Source organism: Ursus americanus, chromosome 22 (assembly GCF_024610735.1).
Source record: "Ursus americanus isolate L20-20 chromosome 22, mUrsAme1.1.p, whole genome shotgun sequence".
In the NCBI taxonomy this organism is placed as follows: Eukaryota; Metazoa; Chordata; class Mammalia; order Carnivora; family Ursidae; genus Ursus; species Ursus americanus.
In genome coordinates, this window is record NC_142148.1 from 22,386,478 (window position 1) to 22,406,867 (window position 20,390).

General features: G+C 52.7%; 1 protein-coding gene across 7 annotated transcripts in view; it reads right to left on the reverse strand.

Annotated features, from left to right (window-relative positions):
- The window catches only part of EPB41L1 (erythrocyte membrane protein band 4.1 like 1), a 122,589-nt gene that overhangs the window by 64,239 nt on the left and 37,960 nt on the right, over window positions 1-20,390 (reverse strand). Inside the window, exon 1 of one of the 7 annotated variants that reach the window (XM_087853608.1) lies at window positions 7,083-16,531. The exons of 3 other annotated variants lie outside the window; for them this stretch is intronic. In XM_087853608.1, coding sequence (XP_087709734.1) covers window positions 7,083-7,212 — 130 coding nt within the window. In that variant the 5' untranslated portion in view covers window positions 7,213-16,531. Of the gene's footprint in view, window positions 1-6,406; window positions 6,790-7,082; window positions 16,532-20,390 lie in introns of those variants that run through there. 3 more of the 7 variants (XM_087853606.1, XM_087853607.1, XM_045804525.2) reach the window with 3 other exon arrangements.

The window sequence follows — 20,390 nt, forward strand, 5'->3', positions numbered from 1 at the left end:
TTTCCCTGGGACATCCTCACCCTTTGAAGGTGACAGAGACAGGGTCTCCTCTAAGCAAGCCAGCCCCCTCAAGGTCCTTGCCCCGCTCAGATCTGCTGAGAGGCTGGGATGGGGAGCAGCAGACCTGCAGACCTCCCTGGGGCAACCCTCATGGTCTCGGTGTCTGACTCCCTCTCTCATTTCATTTTCTTTAGCTGTTCAAACGCTATTAGAGTTCATTGTCAGCATTATTTAGAATAGAGTAAAATTGGGAACAACTTTAAATGTCCATCAACAGGGCCCTGACCAAATTAATTAGGATTTACCCCTTTAGATTTATTTATTTATTTTGGGGGGTGTGCATGCGAGCGAGTGGGGGAAGGGCCAGAGGGAGAGAATCTCAAGCAGACTCCCTGCTGAGCGCGGAGCCCACCAAGCACCCCAGGATTTACCCCTTTAAAAACAAATTATAGGACTGGGGCGCCTGGGTGGTTCAGTCAGTTAAGTTGCTGCCTTCAGCTCAGATCATGATCCCAGGGTCCTGGGATGGAGCCCCATATGGAACCCTATGTCTGGCTCCCTGCTCAGCAAGCAGTCTGCTTCTCCCTCTCCCTCTGCCCCCTCCCGCTTGTGCGTACTCACGCTCTCTCTCAAATAAATACATTCTTCAAAAAAAATTAATTACGAAAGTATTATACACTTGTGAAAATTTTTGCGATGGATTTTATATATACCAACATGGAAAGATGTCAATGTAGGGTTAAATGAAAAAAAAAATGCAAGCTGTAAAACAATGATGCAATTTATGGCCCCATTCTGGTTTGCATGCTTATGTAGGCAAAGAAAATACCCCGAAGGACACACACCACACTGTCATCATTGGGTCCTTCTGGAGAGAAGGATTTGGGTTGGGGAGACAAGGAGAGAATACACTTCTGAATTATTAGGATTTTTCACATATTTCTTTTTTCATTAAAACTAAGGAAAAGGGGTGCTTGGGTGGCTCAGTAGGTTAAGCATCTGCCTTGGGCTCAAGTCATGATCCCAGGGTCCTGGGATGGAGTCCTGCATCAGGCTATCTGCTCAGCAGGGAGCCTGCTTCTCCCTCCCTCTCTGACCCTCCCCCTTCACTAGAGCCCTGTCTCTCACTTTCTCTCTCTCTCAAATAAATAAATATTTTTAAAAATATAAAAATAAAAATACGGAAAACATATTTTTAGAAGATCTGTTTTGATCAGTCTTACTGACCTCCCATCATATCTGCTGTAACTCCGTTTCTGCCTGCTCTCTCAATCTGTTATCTATGGTCAGACCGAGTTCTACACCACTTCAATCTAGTGCTCCTAATTTTATGTGGTTTTTTTCCATTTAACATTAATTGTATCAGAAATATCTCCCCAGGGGCGCCTGGGTGGCTCAGTCATTAAGCGTCTGCCTTCCGCTCAGGGCGTGATCCCAGGTCCTGCAATCGAGCCCCACATCGGGAAGCCTGCTTCTCCCTCTCACACTCCCCTTGCTTGTGTTCCCTCTCTCGCTGGCTGTCTCTCTGCCAAATAAGTAAATAAAATCTTTAAAAAAAAAAAAAAAGAAATATTTCCCCATTATTATATCGTTATCATCACAGCTAATATTCATGGGTGCTTTACTATGTGCTAGTTACGGTGCTAAGAGCTTTACATGCCTGAAATCATTTAATCTTGACAACAACCCTAAAAGCAGATTCTTGGACTGTCCACATTACAGATGGGGTAAGTGAGGCTTAAAAGGTCAATTTGCCAAAGCCTGGCAGCTCAGAAGGACTGAAAGTAGACTTAAGCCCTGGTCTGTGTGCGTCCCAAGCCCTTGGCTAGGAACCCCCCCACTTTACCCTCCCCCTCCCCCCCCTCCCCCCAGCTACTCAGTGGTGAGTAAGCATGCGGCAGGCTGAGGTGAGGAGACCAGGTCCTGGGTCTTAAAGCCTGCGTGACCTTGGACAAGCCAACTCCCCTCTGCTTTGTTCCTTCAATCAATTCTTTCACCAGACAAGCATTTGCAAATCATTGAGCTACATGCTGAGGATAGAACAATGAATAAAACATGAGCCCTGCCCTCAAGGAGATTAGAACCCAACCTGAATCTCTCTTCCTGCCCTGGAAGAATCTCACCACCCCCCCTACGCAGACGTGAAATGAATAAAGGATTCGAGGGAGCTTCGCAAGTGCACAGCTCCATACGCTGCAAGAGTAGGTATTTCTGTGGCTGTTCATGGCTGTATATTATTTTATCCACTGGATGTTCCAAAACGTTCTCAATCATCTTCCTGTTGTTGGGCACTTAGTCCCAATTTACTGCTATTATACAGGAAGCTCTGATGGGGATTCATCCAAAGAAAATTATTCAAAAGAAAAAAAAAAAGCCAGATGCATGAAAAGATGTCAGGCAACCTTCAGAATGACTGAAGGGAGACGGTCCTTCATCTTAAGCTCTTGAGGCCTCAAACCGAATTCATGACCCCCGCAGCCTGCCCCACCCCCACCAGCTGAGCCCCCGATGAGCCCCCGACCGAGAGGACACCTTAGTCAACCTTCCTCCCTCTCCCGCCCTCCAAGTCCACAGGGCTGATGTTTCTCCCGCAAGGCTGCAGTCCCTCCCCTGCTTGTGGTTCTCGCAGTTGCCAAAGGGACCTTCCCAAACCCTTCTGTCATACCCCAGTGCACGCAGGCCCCGTGCAGACCTACCAAGGCTCCCGGAGCCTCCAGGCTCCTGTCAAGTGCAAACTCCTTAGCCTTACATTTGAGGGAGACTGAAGGGAGAGAGCAGTCATGTTTCCTGAGTCCCTGGGGTGTGCCAGCACTGCGCTAGGCCCTTTACATAACCACCACCACACGTGGCCTCTGCAAGACAGGTGTGTTGCTCCCTATTTTACAGATGCAGAAACTGAGGCTCAGGCCAGCGAAGTAATGGGCCTGAGGGCACGTGGCTGGTACACAGGGAGCTGTGACTAGAGCATCGGCCTGGTGGATTCCAGAGCCTTGCCAAAGACCCACACCCAAGCCGGCTTTCTGAGTCACCTCCCAGTGCCCCCAGCCCCCCGGCACTATCTGCCCATGTGTATCAGACCACCCACTCTTCTTCAGACGCATCCCTACTCCTTTCCCCTCTGACCTGGGGGAGTGGATACCCTTCCCCCACAGCCACTGAAACTCCACTTGGCCTTTGGTGCCCAGCGCAGTGTTTCCAGGAAGCCTTCCCTGATCACCAAAATAGGAATCCATGCTTAACATACGGAACAGCTGGCTCTCTAGCCTCCCTGCGTCCCGTCTGTGCCTCTCCGGCTAGACCGTGAGCCCCTGGAACAGAGCGATGTGTCCTCAGAGGCAACAGGGGGCCTGTAGGAGGACTCTGAGAAGGCCCTACAGGCTGCTGGCATGGCCATCGGGAACGTGGCTCTGGCCCACACCACCTGCATTGAAATCAGGGCTCCCTCATGACCTAGCCATGTGACCCTGAGCAACTGTCTTTCCCTCGCCTGTAAGCCTCAGTTCCCTCAATCTGTAAAGTGGGAAGAATCATTCCTACCTCACCAGGTTTTGTGAAGATTGTATGAGTTGTATGGATAAGCCCTTAGAACAGTGCCTGGCATGTAGTAGGTGCTCAATAAATGCTGGCTGTTACTATTCTTATGCACAAGCCTCCCGCCCACACAGGAAACAGTGCCAGCCTTCTCCCACTCCCCCTCATCTGCCCAGATTCAGGTCCCCTCCCTATAAGGGCCTCTTCATCCCAGCCCGAACTGGTACCCTGCATTCCCACCCTTCTGCTTTAGGTTATTAGGATCCTATCAAATGCGGCAGGGGTAGGGGTGGGTGAGCAGGGGGGCTAACTAGACTGAGAGCCAACCAGTCTTCCCTGAGAGCCAAAGGGGGCAGGGAACCCAGAGCAGCCCCACTTCTAGGGGATCCTAGCCAGGAAGCAGAAGGCCAAGGCGACCTCTCTCTCAGGGCTCCTCACTAGTACCTCTCTGCCCCTACCCCTCTGGACCACAGGAGCACTTGGGCCACAGAACCACCTTTGTCTCACCAGACCCAACACAGACCTGTCCACCCGGACCAGCCCTGACACCTCAGTTGTGGCTCTGCTGGACACCAACCTGGCACTCCCGGACACTGCTCCAGGTGTAATGTCATGGTGGAGGGCAGGGCTCCAGACGCAGACAGCCCCACACTGCCCAGCTGCGTAACCTCAGGCAGGTGACACAACCTCTCTGAGCCGCAGTTTCTCATTTTCTCATACAGAGTAGATAATACCCTACAGGGCTGCTGTGAGATAACGCAAAGCACTGGCACACAGTAAGTGCTCCGTAAATACCATCATCCTGATTGTGTGGTCACTGCTATTACTCCAGGTAGAGACTATGATCCCCTTTTAATAAATGGGGACACAGAAGCCCAGAGAGGCCCACAGAGGTCCATCTTGGAGCAAACACAGCCAGTCTAGTCAAGAGACCCCACCTACTTTCTCTGGAGGCTCAGACCCAAGATATCCCTGGGTATCCAGCATCCTTCTGGCTCCATATACTCCCAAGGTCAAGGGCTACCGGCTGCCCATTGCCTCAGCCCAGCCATTATCCGTGAGGCAGCCTGTCCTTTCCTCCTCACCTTTTGGGGGCACGTTCGGGAGGCCAATGTGAGACCCCCTCCTAAAGGGTAGCCTCAGGCTCCAGGCTATAATGCCCAGCCCAACAGAGACCTGTGTATGGAACAGCCACAGCAACGGGGAAGCAGGCATCTGGGCTGCAAGAACCTCAAACCAAGGGTAGAAGACCTGGGTGTATTAGTGCTGGCCCTCCCACTCCGCTGCTGTGTGACCTTGGACAAGTCATTTATCCTCTCTAGGCCTCATTCAAGCTTTCAATATTTACTAAGTGAGGACTACGGGGCCAAGCATCATTCTCATGCAGGTTCTATGAAAGCTCCATGAAGCTCACAGAGCTGAGCCCAGGGAACTGCCACATGGCCCAGGAAGGGTGTTCCTAGTAACAGTGCCCACTGCACGGATCTCCAGGACTGCATCGAGGTACCCCGCAAGGGACCATGCTTTGCGCACCACAAAGACTATGCATGGGGTTGCCGGGCAGGCATGACTTCAGGCTGGCCAGGAGAAGCCAGCTTCCTCGCTGCACAGAGCTGGCAGTGCCTCCCTGGGCCACAGTGGCTCAGAGAGGAGGCTGGCACAGGCTGCCTCTGCCGCAGGCTCCATCTGGAGGAATGGGTGGGCAGGCGGGCACACAGCCGCCTCTATTCTCCACACCCTTGTCCAGGTCAGGCAGCACTGTCTTCCAGGAGCTTCTGGGGGCACCATTCCCATCCCCAGCTCTCAACCTGGCCCAACTGCTGCTAATTCTGGAAGACTCCTAATGCTGGGACGTGGGGGAGAGATGGAGCAGCCGGACCCCACACAGCCCGAGAGGTCCTAAATCCAGCCCTCTTACACTCCCACCTTTGCAGAGGAGGTGACATGCAGATCCAGAAGTGAGGGCAGGAACACGTGGTTGTGCCTCTCCCCCACCAGTGCATTCTCAGAGGCTGGGGAGGGGGTGGCAAGGATCGTGGCCGGCAGCCAACAAGGAGACCAGTATCTTCAGAACTCCTTCCTAGTCCCTGTCCAGCCCCTCAAGGTCCCCATGGACCCTCCTGGGGCCGTAGCTCTGCCAGGAAGTGGCCCCGGCACCTGGTAAGTTACCCTGGTGGCTACAATCACTTGCCCTCCCCGCCCCCCATGCCTGTCCCCAAGTCCCCAGCTTCTTGGGCCCTGGACATTCCCAAGCATGAAGGTGCCAGACACGACCGGAACCCACAAGTCCTCTCCCTCTAATCAGGGGGGCAGCCTCTGGCCAGAACAATAGGAAACCAGAACCCCAGAGGTCCCAGGACTATTATCCATCCACCCAGCTTTGGGTGACTTGGAAAGGAGATGCGGTGGGAAGTGAGGTCAGGGTGGGAAAAGGTCTATAACCAGAGGGTGAGGGAGAGGACGGGAGCTGCCCAGCACCCGAGTCTCCAACCAAGAGACTGGCCTACAGCATTTGAAGCTTGGACACAGAGATCCAGGGAGTCCCTGGCCTCCACAAAGGCGGCAGGAACGTCTCAAAGAACAGAGTGGCCCAGCCAGGGAGCCCAGCACCCAGCAACCGCTCATCCCAACAGTAACCACCAGCCCACAGCCTGCCCACCTCTCTCTCCAGGCCTCGGGGAGGCTGCAGACCCGGGAGGCAGGGAGGAACAGCACGGACCTCCCCACACACACACTGGCCAGGGAGCCAACAGCCTGCAAACTCAGTTCCTCCCGGTCTCGCCCCCGGTCCTCCCCAGGGCTGCAGGCTGGGCCTACATGTACTGAGTCTCCAGTCCCCCGTGCCACCTGATCGCCCCTCCCGCCACGTGCCTACCTGAGCCCGGGGGTCCCCATCTTGGGCAGGCTGGGCGGGGGCGGGGGGCGCCCCGTCTGCTCCTGCGGGGCCGACAGGCCGCGGGGCGGGGCGGGCGCGCGGGGCCGCGGCGGGCTCTGCGGAGCAGCCTGTTCCGCGACACCCCCGCCCGCTGATGGATGCTGACTGCAGCAGCGGCGGCGGCGGCGGCTCGGCGTGCGCCGGGGGCTGGGCACCGTGCCCACAGCCCCGGGCCTGGCGCCCGACGCGCGGCCAGCCCCCGCCCCCGCCCGGCCTCCGCGCCCAGCCCAGGGGCGGCCGCCGCGCGCTTGCCTGCTCCCTCCGGCGGCCCTGCCCCTGCCTCCGCCTCCTCTCTGCCAGCCTCCCTTTCCTCCTCCTCCCCCTTCTCCCTCTCTCTCCCTCAGGCTCCCAGGCCACCTCCTCCCGGCGTTGTCACCGGCAGTTCCCGGACCCCTGCGGGACGGCGGCGGAGCCACGGAGCCAACTCTCGCGCCCTCGCTGCCCCCACCCCCCTCCACCCCCAAGCCTCGGCCCTCCGCGCGGGGACAACCCCTCCTGGGAGCTCGGCAGGGACAGAGGGAGGGGGAGGGGAGAAGGGGGAGGATCCTTGACTCAGAAGGGGTGACTCAGACTCAGTGGGCCTCCCAGCCCACCGAGCAGAGCCGGATACCCTCACCTCCCCAGCAGCAAAGAAGGGCACGATCTCCGTGGGACCCAGGGCTCCTCCCGCATGGGGGAGGAGGTATGAGCAAACGTCTCCTGGGATCCTGCGTGTCTCTTGAGTGTCTGTGTGCATTTGACCACATGTGCTCTGGTGGCAATGACCCTGAGTATAACTGCGGACTGGGCCTGCGTACAGACGTTTTTTTTCTGGATGTGTGAGCACAAGCTGGGTGTGCACCTAGGCTCCAGGACGGTGTGGGGCGGGGATAGCCAACGGGTCTATGGCACTGAGGTTATGACTCAAAACCAAGTGAAAGCCCTTCAGCAGAACTAACTCAGAAACTGGTCCCAACTGCCACACCTCCAACTCCCTGGGTCCACAGGCCGGACCTCAAATGGCAGAGGACTGTGGGAGGCAGAGGGCCTGGGAACTGGTCCAGCCCTGCCACTGTCTTGGCCAATAGTTTTGGGCAAGTTGTTCTCTCATTCTGGGCCTCAGTTTGCACACAATCAAAGAAAAGGTTGGACATATTCATGTCTAGGGTCTCATTTCATGGGGGAGCCCCGGGGAAGACAGTGAGTAGCTCCCAACATAATCTCCAAAGACTTCTGCCCGTGGTCCACATGACACCTACTCCCTAGCCCCTTCCGCCCAGGCAGACATACAGATTTTTTTCCTCTCCAGAGAATTCCTGAGTACCTACTATGTGCCAGCCACTGTTCTAGGCACCCCAGACTCCACTGCAGCGGAAACCACAGAGGCCCAAAGCTGGGAAGCAGCCCAGACATGAACCAAGCCATCCGTCCTGCTAAGCTGCAGTTCCCTGTGTCAGTCTCACCACTGACTTGTGTCCCTCAGTGTCCACCCACCAGTATCCACCTCTACTCCCTCTCTCCACTTCTCCCACCTAACATGGCTGCTCCCTCATGGTGACCTGCCAACCTAGGTCCTAATACCACCCCTTAGGGCCTCCACAGAATGAGGCCATGCCTTCTCCCCAGCACCCTTCAGAGAACTCAAGATAGCAACTGTGTCCCTTTTTTCCACCCCCACACCAAGCCTTATCTTTTCCAACTTAAACATGACAAACTCCTTCACCAGATGTTCCCAAGACATAGCTTCCAGTCCCTTCACTGGGACTGTCCACTAGGCTCAGGAGTGGGCAGAGAGCGAGCAGAAGGAAGCCAGTTCCTCCCAGTCCTAGAGAACACGCCCTTGCTCCAGACAGGAGCTGGGAAGATGGACAAAGCAGCCCAGAGCCAAGTCACAGAAGGACCAGAGTCCCGCTGGGCAGACTTCCTTACAGATGTCTTCCTCTACCTCCGGACTTTCCATTCTCCAGCTTCCCAAATTCCTCCCAGGAACTCCCCAGGCCCTCAGGGGCAGGGCCTTTGGCAAATCACTTTGCCGCTAGGGATGCTTTGAGTTCAGTTCCTACACATTTATTCAAATGAATGAGTGAAAGGATCAGTACACTTAGGAGTTACACCAGATGAACTTGCTGTTTCTTCTGCACATCTGGTCAGAGATCCTTGACTCCCTGCCTGCCACTATTTTTATTCCAGATTGACTCTGAGCCTCTTCTGTTCACTGACCTTCCCAACCCTGGCCTCCTATGGGCAGGACAGAGCACATGGCCAAAGCCCTAGTTCCTCCTAGTTCGCTCTCCTTCTCTAGATCCTCCTCCCCTTCCTTCCTTCTCCTTCCTCCCCTGGGTCAGGGCCATTTTCCCACCCTCCTCAGCTAGATGCAGCCTCGCACTTTCCCAGAAGAATCCCAGCAACATTCCCAAGACCAAGGCAGGGCGTTCCCAGACATCACTCTGGGTTTATACTCAAAAGGCCCAATTCCCTTTTGGGGAATTGGGACCCCAGAGAAAAGTGGGCCACTTCTACTATTGTCATTATTTCTAGTATTATTATTGACCAATATTTCTATTAGCATGTTCCAGTTTGCAAAGTACTCGTATGTGTGACCTTCGCAACATCTTATGAGATAATATCATCCCCATTTTATAAATAGGCAGGCTGGGGCCCAGCGTGCTGAGCGACTTGTCCAAGGTCACACTTCCTCAGTCACACTAGCCCTCTGGACCACTTTCCACTTGACCCTGCAATAACCTTTTCCAGAGAAATCTGGCAGAGGGTGGGCTGGGAGTACTCTGAAGAACACACAGCCCCTTACAGGCATCAGGTGAAATTAACACTCCAGTTCCTTTGCTGCCTCCATTTCCCGGGCAGGGAAGCTGAGGCACAGGAATATGACCCAACCCAGGACCACCTCTCATGAAAGCCCCCCATGGAGAAATGCTAGGGGCCCAGGTGGACAAGGAAGAGAAGAGCCCACTCAACAAAGAGGGTCTTTCCAGTTCCCTTCGTTCTGAATTCTGCTCCCAGCCCTGGTTCTACCACTGTCTGCGTTATTTGAGCAGATTATTTGACGTTTCTGAGCCTGTTCTCTCATCCATAAAATGGGAAAAACTCTTCCTGCCCTACTTCTGTTACTGGGTTGGTGTGATGGGAGGTCAGCAAATGCTGGCAGAAGAGAAGGGACAGGACCCCTCCTCCCCTCTCTGGTCTGCCTAGGAGGTAGGAGAAATTATTTTCTCTTAAATTTTTTACTCCAGGGGACTTGATGGAAAAGGGCCAGGATACGGGAAAGCCAGGAGAAGGATGGAAATGACCTGCTCCATCAGCTGGGAAGGCAAAGCACAAGGCGTCAGCAATAGCCCCCCAAGTCTGGGACAGAGAGGACACCGAACCCTTCGAGCAGGGCCCCTCCTACCTCCTCTTTTATCTTCAGTGGCCTCTGCCAAGCTCACCCCAAGTAGTCAGCGGTCTCGTGACTCCCAGCCAGCAGAGGCCCCTTGGTTCCTGGGTGGGCAGCGTGGGTGGCTAGCACTGCTAGCCCAAGGATTTAATCTTTCATTTAGCAAGCAGTGATGTTCACACTGAGCCGGGCGCTGGACTCAGGAGAGGCGAGAGAATTGGGTAGCCTCTGTCCTCGGACTCACAGTCAGTCCCTTGGCAGAGAACGGCGCACAAGCCAGCCCACCAGAAGGCGCTGTAAGATAAACCACCACCATTTTCTGAGCACTTACTCTGTACCTGGCACGAGACACACACTCATTTGTGGAATGCTCACAATAATTCTCTAGCACCAAAGCCATTCACTCCTTTCACAGCTAAAGTAAGCGAGGCTTAAAGGGGTTAATGATTTCCCAAAGTTCACCCAGCGAAGAAAGGGCAGAGCCAGGATGGGACTGCCATGTCAAAACCTTACGCTCTTGGGGCGCCTGGGTGGCGCAGCGGTTAAGCGTCTGCCTTCAGCTCAGGGCGTGATCCCGGCGTTGTGGGATTGAGCCCCACATCAGGCTCTTCCACTATGAGCCTGCTTCTTCCTCTCCCACTCCCCCTGCTTGTGTTCCCTCTCTCGCTGGCTGTCTCTGTCTCTGTCGAATAAATAAAAATAAAATCTTAAAAAAAAAAAAATCTTACGCTCTCCTGCCTCCAGAGCTGTGCTGACCACTGTGAGAGCCATGAGGCATTTGTGGCTACTGAGTCCTTGAAATGTGAGGGATGCAAACTGAGGTGTGTTGTAAGTCTAAAATTGGCACTGGACATTGAAGATTTAATTTATAAAGAGTGTAATATAGCTCAGTAATGTTTGTGTGGAAATATCTTAGATGTACTGAGTTCATGAAATAGATCATTAGAATATGTCATTGGTTTCTTTTTACTTTTCTTTTCTCATGTGGCCCCTAGAAATTTGTAAATTACATACGTGGCTCACAGGACATTTCCTTTAGTTGGCACAGGTTTAGATAATCTGAAGTCCTAACCCAGCCCCTGGGGCTCAGAAAAGGCTTCCTGGAGGAGGGGACGCCTAAACTGAGCTAGGTTAAAGGCAAGGTCATGGCAAGGAGGGTACTCCAGGGCAAGGAAGCTGCAGGGCATCCGGCTTTGGCCCCAGAGGGCTGCAGGGCCCGGGTGGGCTGAGCTGCAGTCCCAGGCAGCTGAGAGCTAGGCCAGTCTCCGGGGGAAGCTACCGGAGCCAAACTTTCCAGAGCAGCGTGACCCACAGGCCTGGGACATTCTGCCTGACAAGGCTGTTCTCACTGGTCCTTGGCGCTCTCTGGAAGGCACTGCAGGGTGGCTGCGTCTGGGTGCAGAGAGCAGGCAGGGTGGACAGGCAGCAGCACTCACCTGGCAGGGACCTGTCCCTTCCTGCTGCCCCCCATCTCCTCGCCTTCAGACTCCTCCAGAAAGGCTCCCGAAGCAAGGCAGTCCCAAGGGACCACCCTTCCCTGGAATCTTCCAGCCCAGACCGTGGGAGCCACACACTCCCGCATTAGGTCATGTTCTGGTGTGGAATGATGACCGAGCCGCACAGCAGGTCGCACAGAACAAAGCACTTTTCTAGATCTAGCGTGGGGTTGCTGAAGGGTGCGAGGGCTCAGTTACCGCTGGGGAGGAACAGAGCAGGGATGGGGAATGTTCATTAATTTGTACAGGAGCTGTGTAACCTTGGGCAAGGCCTTAACCTCTCTGAGCCTCAGTTCCCACCTCTGTAGATTGGGGGTGACACTGGCACCACCTCTTAGAGCTCCTAGGAAGAGGACATGACAGAATACCCACAAAGGGCTGAGCATGCCCTGCAGTACCCTCAGTCTCTCCAAAGCCTCCAAAGTTGCCTCCCCTCCAGGAAGTTCACCCTCCCTGCCTCCTCCACCCATGTTGTACCCAGCCTGTCCCTCCTCTGGCCTCCTGGACCACACATCTCATGTCTCCACTTCTGAATTCGGAATTCAGTTGTCATGAGGCCCTCTAGCTTCTCCAACAAGACTGCAGCTTGGCAAAGGCGGGAACCTTACCTTCCCCCTTCCTCCTCCTCCTCCTCTCCCGCCTCCCCTCCGCCTTCTGTACCCACAGCCAGGCCTCTGCGCACGTCCGTGCATCCCAAGGGCTCTCACGGCCCACTCCAGTAGCTTGGACATTTGGCTGCCATCTTTGGCCAAAAAATAATGCAGCCCTAGACGAACATGTCCCTGCTGGTCTCCACTGAGCAAATCTCCAGGAGCTGGTCCTGCTCTGCTTCCTCAATGGAGGAACTTTCAGTGGTCCCCCCATTCTCTGATAAAGCAAGCCACACCCTTCAGCCTGAGTCTCCAGACCATTCACAGGCTGATCTCACCTGGCTCTTCTGGGTGGGGAGCTCTGTCAAAATGAATGGTTCCAGACTCCCGGGACGGCGGCCCAGCCCTGCCTCTCCGCTTCTGGCTTCTGTCTGTGTTCTTTCCTCTGCCCGGGGAGACCCCTCCTCCTTTTCCCATGGTCATTCATCCAGGCATCCTCCAGGAAGTCCTTCCTGGTCTCCTCCTCTTGGCAACGACCCCTCCCAGATAGAAGGAAACTCTGGGCCTCTCCCTCCCGCACTCTGCCCTCCAGCCTTGGGTCACGGGAGGTGCTGAAAGGCCTTAATTCCCATCTGCTGTGAACCTGATGGCAGGGGTCCCTTTCATCCTTCTCCCCATGGGGGCCCAGCTCATAATCCATGTGCGCTGAAAGGCCCTTGGGCCATCCTCACTCCCAGAGTCGGAGGCTGAGAGTAAGAATTCACCAAGATGCCAGGACGCTCTGGAGACTGAGTTCTGCTGACACCAATGCCACCTTGGCTACATTTCTTAATGGAGCCCCACTCTCCGACCGCCCCTGGGAAATCAGCCCTCGCCCAGGAGTCTGAGAGCCACACTCCCGGGGCGTGAACAGGAAGGATCTGGCCACGGTCTCCCTCGATACCGATGTCCGTCCACCCAGCCTCCCATCAGGTGCCTGACGTGTCAGCTGAGGTCTGCATCCACAGAGCATCCCAGATTCCTTGCCGTCAGAAGAGACCTTGGAGACTCCCATACAGAGGCTGGGAGCAGTGAGAGGTGATGGGAGGAAAGTGGCAATGTGTCTGCGGCCCCATGTGCCAGAAGATGCTGCAGTGACACCATCAATCCACATCATCGTTGCGGAGAGCAGCTGGGTCCCTGCTACGTACTGGCACTGTGCCTAGCAATTTGGATACATTTTCAGTTTTTAATCTCTTACTGCCCTATAAAGCAGAGGTTATAAATGCACTTGATTTTACAGGGGGAGGAAACTGAAGCTCAGAGCAGTGAAGTCACTAAACCAAGGTCACACTGCTGGGGTGGGGGGGGGGCGGGGGGCAGGATTCAATTGCAGACAAGCCTGACTCCAGAGCCTGTGCTTTTCCATCATTAGTCCTGTGTACATTTGGTTTATCACCAATCTAGGGTGGAGATGCTGGCCGTGTTTTAGTCCTTGTCTGGATTACAGTTTCACAGTATGTGTAAACTTACAACCTGTACACTTTTCTGCATTTATAACTTCAAGAAAGTTTTTCTTTAAAGATTTATTTAGTTTAGAGAGAGTGGGAGTGCAGGAGCGAGCAGGGGGAGGGGCAGAAGGAGAGGGAGAGAAGCAGACCCTGTGCTGAGCATGGAGCCCGATGCAGGGCTCAATCTTACGTCCCCAAGATCCTGAGCTGAGCCGAAAGCAAGAGTCAGACACTCAACCAACTGAGCCACCCAGGTGCCCCTCAACAAAGTTTTCTCTTTAAAAAAGGTTTTTGTCCCAGAGATGAATCCATGCTAGAGATTTTCAGAAGGTGGAATACTCTTAGTACTAGATTCTGAAGCTAGAAACCTGTTTCTCTCTCTCTCTCTCTCTCTTTTTTTTCTTTTGGACTGTCTTTCTATTTCAACCAGGACTGTTTTCAAAGTCTCTAAGCTCCCACACCAGGCCACACAGAATTTCACCTGCTGCCCATGGCCCAGACCACAATGGACATTTTCTTGTGCTCAGACTCCCAGCCCAGGTGCCACCCAGCCAACACTCTACTTCCAGAAGCTGGCAGAACTCTGTAGTCTTTGCCACCTTCTCCTCATCCACCCATGTGCAGGGATCAGATGGCGAGACCAGTCGCTGTATCACTGGTTAATCCCCAGCTTCGTGAGGCGGCCAGGCAGTGATGTCTGGATATTCCCACTCCTTGTACCAGGCCAGGCTGGGCAGAGAAGGCTTCTGTGTGTATAAACACAGCCTTCTGCTTCGGTGGCTCCTGCCGGACTCCCTCGCCAACTCGGCCCTCTATGGCCATTATCTTCCTGCCCAAAATAACCATTGGCTTCAGTGGTTCTCTGGACATGAATCAGATTCTCGAGAGAGCCCGTGAGCAGCTTGAGGACAGGAAGGCACGTTACCCATCTCTGCTTCCCTAATGCACCAGGGCAAAGGTCTGTGGGATTTAGCGAGCTCCTGTGTGTGCCTGGGGGGACCTGAGCTAGGCCGCGAGAACTCACTAGCAAACAGTCATGCTCTCTGAAAGCTCACAGTTTAGAGAAAACACCAGCACCAGCCAAATGCAATAGAAGGCAAAAAATACTAAAGGCTGTAAGAAAAGGATGAAGTGTTTTGGAGTTCAGAGGAGGAAGAGATTGGGGGAGGGGCGGGGGGCAAAGGTTTCAAGGCAGAGGTAGCATTTGGGCTGAGCATTACAGACAGGGCAGAAGGACAGTCTAGATGGAGGAGACAGCATATAATAAGGCCCAGGGCTGGGGGTCCACGGTAGACTCAGGAAACCAGTCTCATACGGCCCTGAGCTGGGGATGCTAAGGGCTGAGGCTGGGGATGGAAGGCATATGGTACCAGTAGGAGCCTCAAATGGCATGGCATCCCAAGTGGCTTCCTGAACTGTCTTGCAACTATCCACATGTGAGCATTTAAATGTAAATGAATTAAAATGGGAAAAAATGTAAAATTCATAGCCACCTGTGGTTAGTGGCCACCATACTGGACAGTGCAGATGTGCACCCTTTCCAAACAGTTCTACTGGACGGCGGTGGTACACGTGGCCGAGAATCCAGAAGACTGTGAGTGGAGGCATGGCATAAGCAGAGCTGGGCTTTAGGAAGATAAATTTGTCCTTCGTGAGGAGCAAGTAACTGGAGAGTAGGAGAGACCTGGACCTGGTCGTGGGCCAGAGAGCATTACGATAATCCAGGCAAGATCAATTACCACTTGCCTTCCCTCTGTCCACCTCTTCCTATCATTAAGCAGGAAAGCAGAGTGCAGTGGTTCTCAAAGCGTGGTCCCTGGAACAGCAGTATCATCGGAGAACGCCTTAGTGTACAAATCCTCAGGTCCCCAGATCTACAGAGTCAGAAACTTGGGGGTTCAGAGAAGTAACCCTCTCATGGTTCTGATGCACACTCAGGTAGGAGATCTGACCGCACAGAGGCTAGGGGCCGTGCTGCCTCCAAAGGAACTCTACATTCTGGAGTCAGAAGACGTGGCTCCATGTCTTGACTCAGACGTTAACCAGTGTGCATAATCTCTTTGGCCTCAGTTTACTTATAATAACCCTATGTGGTTATTATAAAGATCAAAGAAGTTAACACATGCACTTTTCTTATAAGAGTTCCTGGCATACAGTAAGTGGTCAATGAACGTTAATTATCATTTTTAATCCTCACGTGCCACTTCATCTAAACTCCTATGGTACCAAGTTGAATTCCTCCCACATACGATGGACCAGCATCTGTCTCCTGCCGTGAGTTATGGCCTCCTGCCTGTCCATCGTATAATATCCCTAGGCCCACTCCCCCATAGCACCAGTGACTTTTCTCCAGGCCAAAGGTGCCAGTTCCTCTCCCAGAAGGCAAGGGTATGTCTTGTGTCAAGGCACAGAAGGCGGATTTAATGTCTTGAGCTAAGGTGCCCTATTAGGGATCAAGTCAGAAGATGGCCCATGAGTCTCTTCCTACAAGACTATCTGGGAATAGAAAGGTCTGGAAGCGAGTGCCCAGCTGCCCACTGCCACGAAAGCGTCAAGCCTATCCAGCTGCTCCAAGCCAGACAGAAGGGAATGGGAACAGTACCTGGGGTTCTGCCTACTGCAGGGACTGGATCCAAACTCAGGGAACCAGCCAGCGGGAGATGGTATCGACAAACCTGGACTCCAATCTTGGCAATGAGATCTCAGGCAGTCATTTTCCTCTCTGGATTCAATTTCCTTACCTCTAATGGGAGGGGGTTGGCCTAGTGTGGTTCTTAACCTTTTGTGGGTCATGGTTTTCTCTGAAAATGAGATGAAAACTGCAGAGCTTTCATACATCATGCACATGAACGTACACACACGCGTGCACACGCACGGGCGCTTCACGTTATTTCAGGCATTAAGAGACCTCATGCCCATGCATTGATCACCTCCTGCGTCCATGGACACTTGGTCAAGAAACCTTAGCTGGATGGTCTCTAATCATCCGTGATAAGAAATCAGCTGTATTTGTATCTAATTTAAAGGAACTCTATGTGAAAAATTTCACCAAAATGATGAAATCTGAAATGGGATATCATAGGATTCAATTGTTGTTGGGCTAAATGCTATGCATCCCTCCCGGAGCCTGCCCCCTGCCTTGTCCAGCTGCCTCTGCAGGCTGCCCCCCTCTTCCTGCTCCCCCCAGGCAGCAGGGAGTGAGCACACAGTCCTGAAGACAACCCCGGCCCCCATGGGCTGTCTCTGCCACTTCCCAAAGAGTAGACAGATTGTGCCCAGCAATGAGAAGGTAGAAGAGGAGGAGCTTGCCCGCCTCTCGTTCCTCCACCCCAAATCCCCAGCTCAGATGCCAACCACTAAAGAGGGTCCCAGATGCCAACCCCCACCCCCAACACGCAGACAGACAGACACACACACACACAGACACACATTCAGACACGCATATACCCTCCCTCACATAGCCACAGCCAAGGGACTACAACTCCAGACACTTGGTGGTGCGGTCACTCAGAACAGGCAAGAGATATTTTTAGAGGCCAAGTGACAGGATGGGTGAGAGCAGTTCCACTCTGTCAGAGCGACTGCTGCCACCGCCAGCTCTGATGAATCACTACCCACTACGTGAATGTACACGGCTGTCAGCATGGCCAGAGAGGCTGCGCCAGCATCTAGAATGAATGTCTCGGATTGGTGACCACGCTGATCACACCAGGCTGAGCCCAGGATCACACCAGGGGCAAGACTGCCCAGCCCGAGCCTGAGCCCGAGCCCGTGCAGCCGAGCTGGACCCGTAGCCCAGCCCAGCCCAGCCTCCCCTGACCAACACAGCCTTCCCCCGGGCAGCCTACACTAGGCCACCAGGCCATGCAGGGGCCCCTCTCTCTGCAAGAGTCCCTTCAGAGTAGCTACTGATACCAGTCCTCCTCCGGAGTCCATCTGAGGAAGCCTCTCCCCCCTCCCCCCACCTCACTGCAGTCTGGGTATTAAGGCATTAAGGCATTAAGGCAAAGAGCACGTAGGTAGTAAGTCAGGCAGACTTGAACAGTGTCAATGCTGTTGTCAGCTGATTTCATCTTTCTGGAGGGCACTTTAGAAAAGTGCATTCTAAGCCTTAAAAGTGTACATAACTTTAAGCCGGAAATTCTTCCTCTACAATACATATACACAAAGATATAGCCATGAGAACATTTGCTTTGTGTGTACAAGAGTCTTGTACACCAGAGTGAAGTGGGAATTAGAACTAATAGAAATGCCCCCAAATAGCGGCTATGTTATATAAATAATGATACAGAAATATCCTGAAATATAATGCAGTTGTTAAAATACAGTGTTGTGAATCTATATGATTGTATGTAATAACATTCATAACAGAATACAAATTTTTAAAAAGCAGGTACAAAACAGTATGTAACATATGATCCAGTTTCTATAAAATGTATGTGTGCATGCACAGAAAAAGAAGAAAACTAGAGGGGCGCCTGGGTGGCTCAGCTGATTAACCATCTGCCTCCGGCTGGGGTCCTGATCTCAGGGTCCTGGGATCAAGCCCTGCGTCTGGCTCTCTGCCTCTCCCCCTCCCCCCTTGCTTGTGCTCCCTCTCTATCTCTCTCTCTCAAATAAATAAATAAATAAAATATTTTTAAAAAAAATAGAAAGAAAAGAAAACTGGAAGGAAATATACAAAAAATAATGTTCCCAGATGTCGTTTGTTGACAGTGGAATTATTTCTTTTGTGCTTATTTGGGTTTTGTTTTACTTCCTTGCTGATTTTCTGGTGTGCGGATGTGTGAGAACATATATTATTTACATAAGAAAGATAATAAGAAAGGCCCATTACTCTCAGCTGACTCACAGCCTCTGGCCTGAATCATTCAAAGCCCTTCCCGGTTCTCATTAGAGCCCCCATCCCTTCAGCCACCACTCTTACCAAGTCTCCCTCTGGCTTTGAACTTCCACACCCTCCCCAGGAGCCCCCTGGAGTTCACTAACTGGGGGCCCCATCCAACCTCCCCCACAGTCCCCTGACACAGGCCTCCCCAGCGGAAGTGCCCTCCTCCAGGAACGCCTGCCCATGAATGTCATCTAGACAGAGAGTCCGATCCAGAGAGGATGCATCTCATTTTACGATAAGGGAAATGAGTATTATAATAAAGATAAAAGTGGTAGTAAATCTGTTGGTGGGAATGTAAACTGGTGCAGCCACTGTGGAAAACAGTATGGAGGTTCCTCAAACAATTAAAAATCGAAATACCCTACGATCCAGTGATTCCACTACTGGGTACGTACCCAGTAAAAATGAAAACACTAATTCAAAAAGATATATGCACTCCTGTATTTATTGCAGCATTATTTACAAAAGCCAAGATATGGAAGCAGCCCAAGTGTCCATCCACAGATGAATGGAGAAAGAAGACGTGACAAGTATCTACAGTGGAATATTACTCAGCCATAAAAAAGGAGGAGATCATGCTGTTTGTGACCACACGGATGGACCCAGAGGGTATTATGCTACGTGAAAGAAGTCAGACTGAGAAAGACAAATACCAAATGATTTCACACATATGTGACATCTAAAAACAAACAAACAAATGAATAAACAAACAAAAAGGAGAATCAGACATATAAATACAGAGAACAAACTGATAGTTGCCAGAGGGGAGAGGCATGGGCAAAATGGGTGAAGGTGCGTGGGAGACGCAGGCCTCCACTTACGGAATGAATGAAGTCACAGGAATAAAAGGCGAGGTGTAGGGGATACAGTCAATGATGCCGTAACACCATCTGGTGACAGGTGGCAGCTACACTTGTGGTGAGCGCAGCATAAGGTACAGAGAAGCTGAATCACTATGTTGTACACCTGAAACCAATGTCACATTGTATGTCAACTATACTGGAATTTATTTAAAAAATCTTAACAAGAGGTAGTAAACATGCACAATATTCCATTTTCCTTTTTTCTAGAGCATTTTATTGTACTCATATCACTTAACCCTCACAACGGCTTTCAAAGTGGGAGTTGTACCCATTATATAGAGGAGGACACTGAGGCCCCGCAAGGGTAGCAGCACACCACTTGCCAAAGGTCACATGGGAAGTCAGGATTCAGACGCAGGTCTGACTTGCGTATAGAAGGAGTTAAATAGAAGAACTGAACAGGGTATCCTGAGCCCACATTCTAAGGAGCCGTATTCTACAGAGCCCTCCCTTCCAGCCGAGCTCATAGTCGCTACACCACCATCCCCGGCCCAGAACCCCCACAACAGCCCATCTAGGACCACATGCCCTGCATCTCCACACCAGGCCATCATTCCCTCCCAGCTCCGGAGGTGGGGCCTTGCTGCCTCCTCCGGTCTCCTAGCAACGAGATGTCGTGCCATGCACTCTCTCCACCTCTGCTAGGGCCCATCTCACTGGGGAGGCAGCAGCTGGCAGGCTCCTCTCACTGGGGTTACGGCCCCCCGTGTGGCTGGGGGGAGGGAGGGGAGGAGATGGAATCAGCCTGCATGGCCCCCACACGAGGCCTGCTCCCAGCTCCACATTTGGGGCACAGGCTTCAGCTGCACTGTCCTTTCCTCCAGCTTCTGACTATCGGCTGACTGGGACAAAAAAAAAAAAAAAGAAGTGGAATCCTAGGCCTTGCATTCTAGTCAATTCCAATTTACTTCTGTATTTTTGAAGTACGCACATGGAATCTTCCCACCAGAATACTAATATTAAAAATAGCAATTGGGGCACCTGGGTGGCACAGCGGTTAGGCGTCTGCCTTCGGCTCAGGGTGTGATCCCGGCGTTGTGGGATCGAGCCCCACATCGGGCTCCTCTGCTGTGGGCCTGCTTCTTCCTCTCCCACTCCCCCTGCTTGTGTTCCCTCTCTCGCTGGCTGTCTCTATCTCTGTCGAATAAATAAATAAAATCTTTAAAAAAAAATAGCAATAATAGGGGCTCCCGGGTGGCTCAGTCGGTTAAGCGTCCCGCT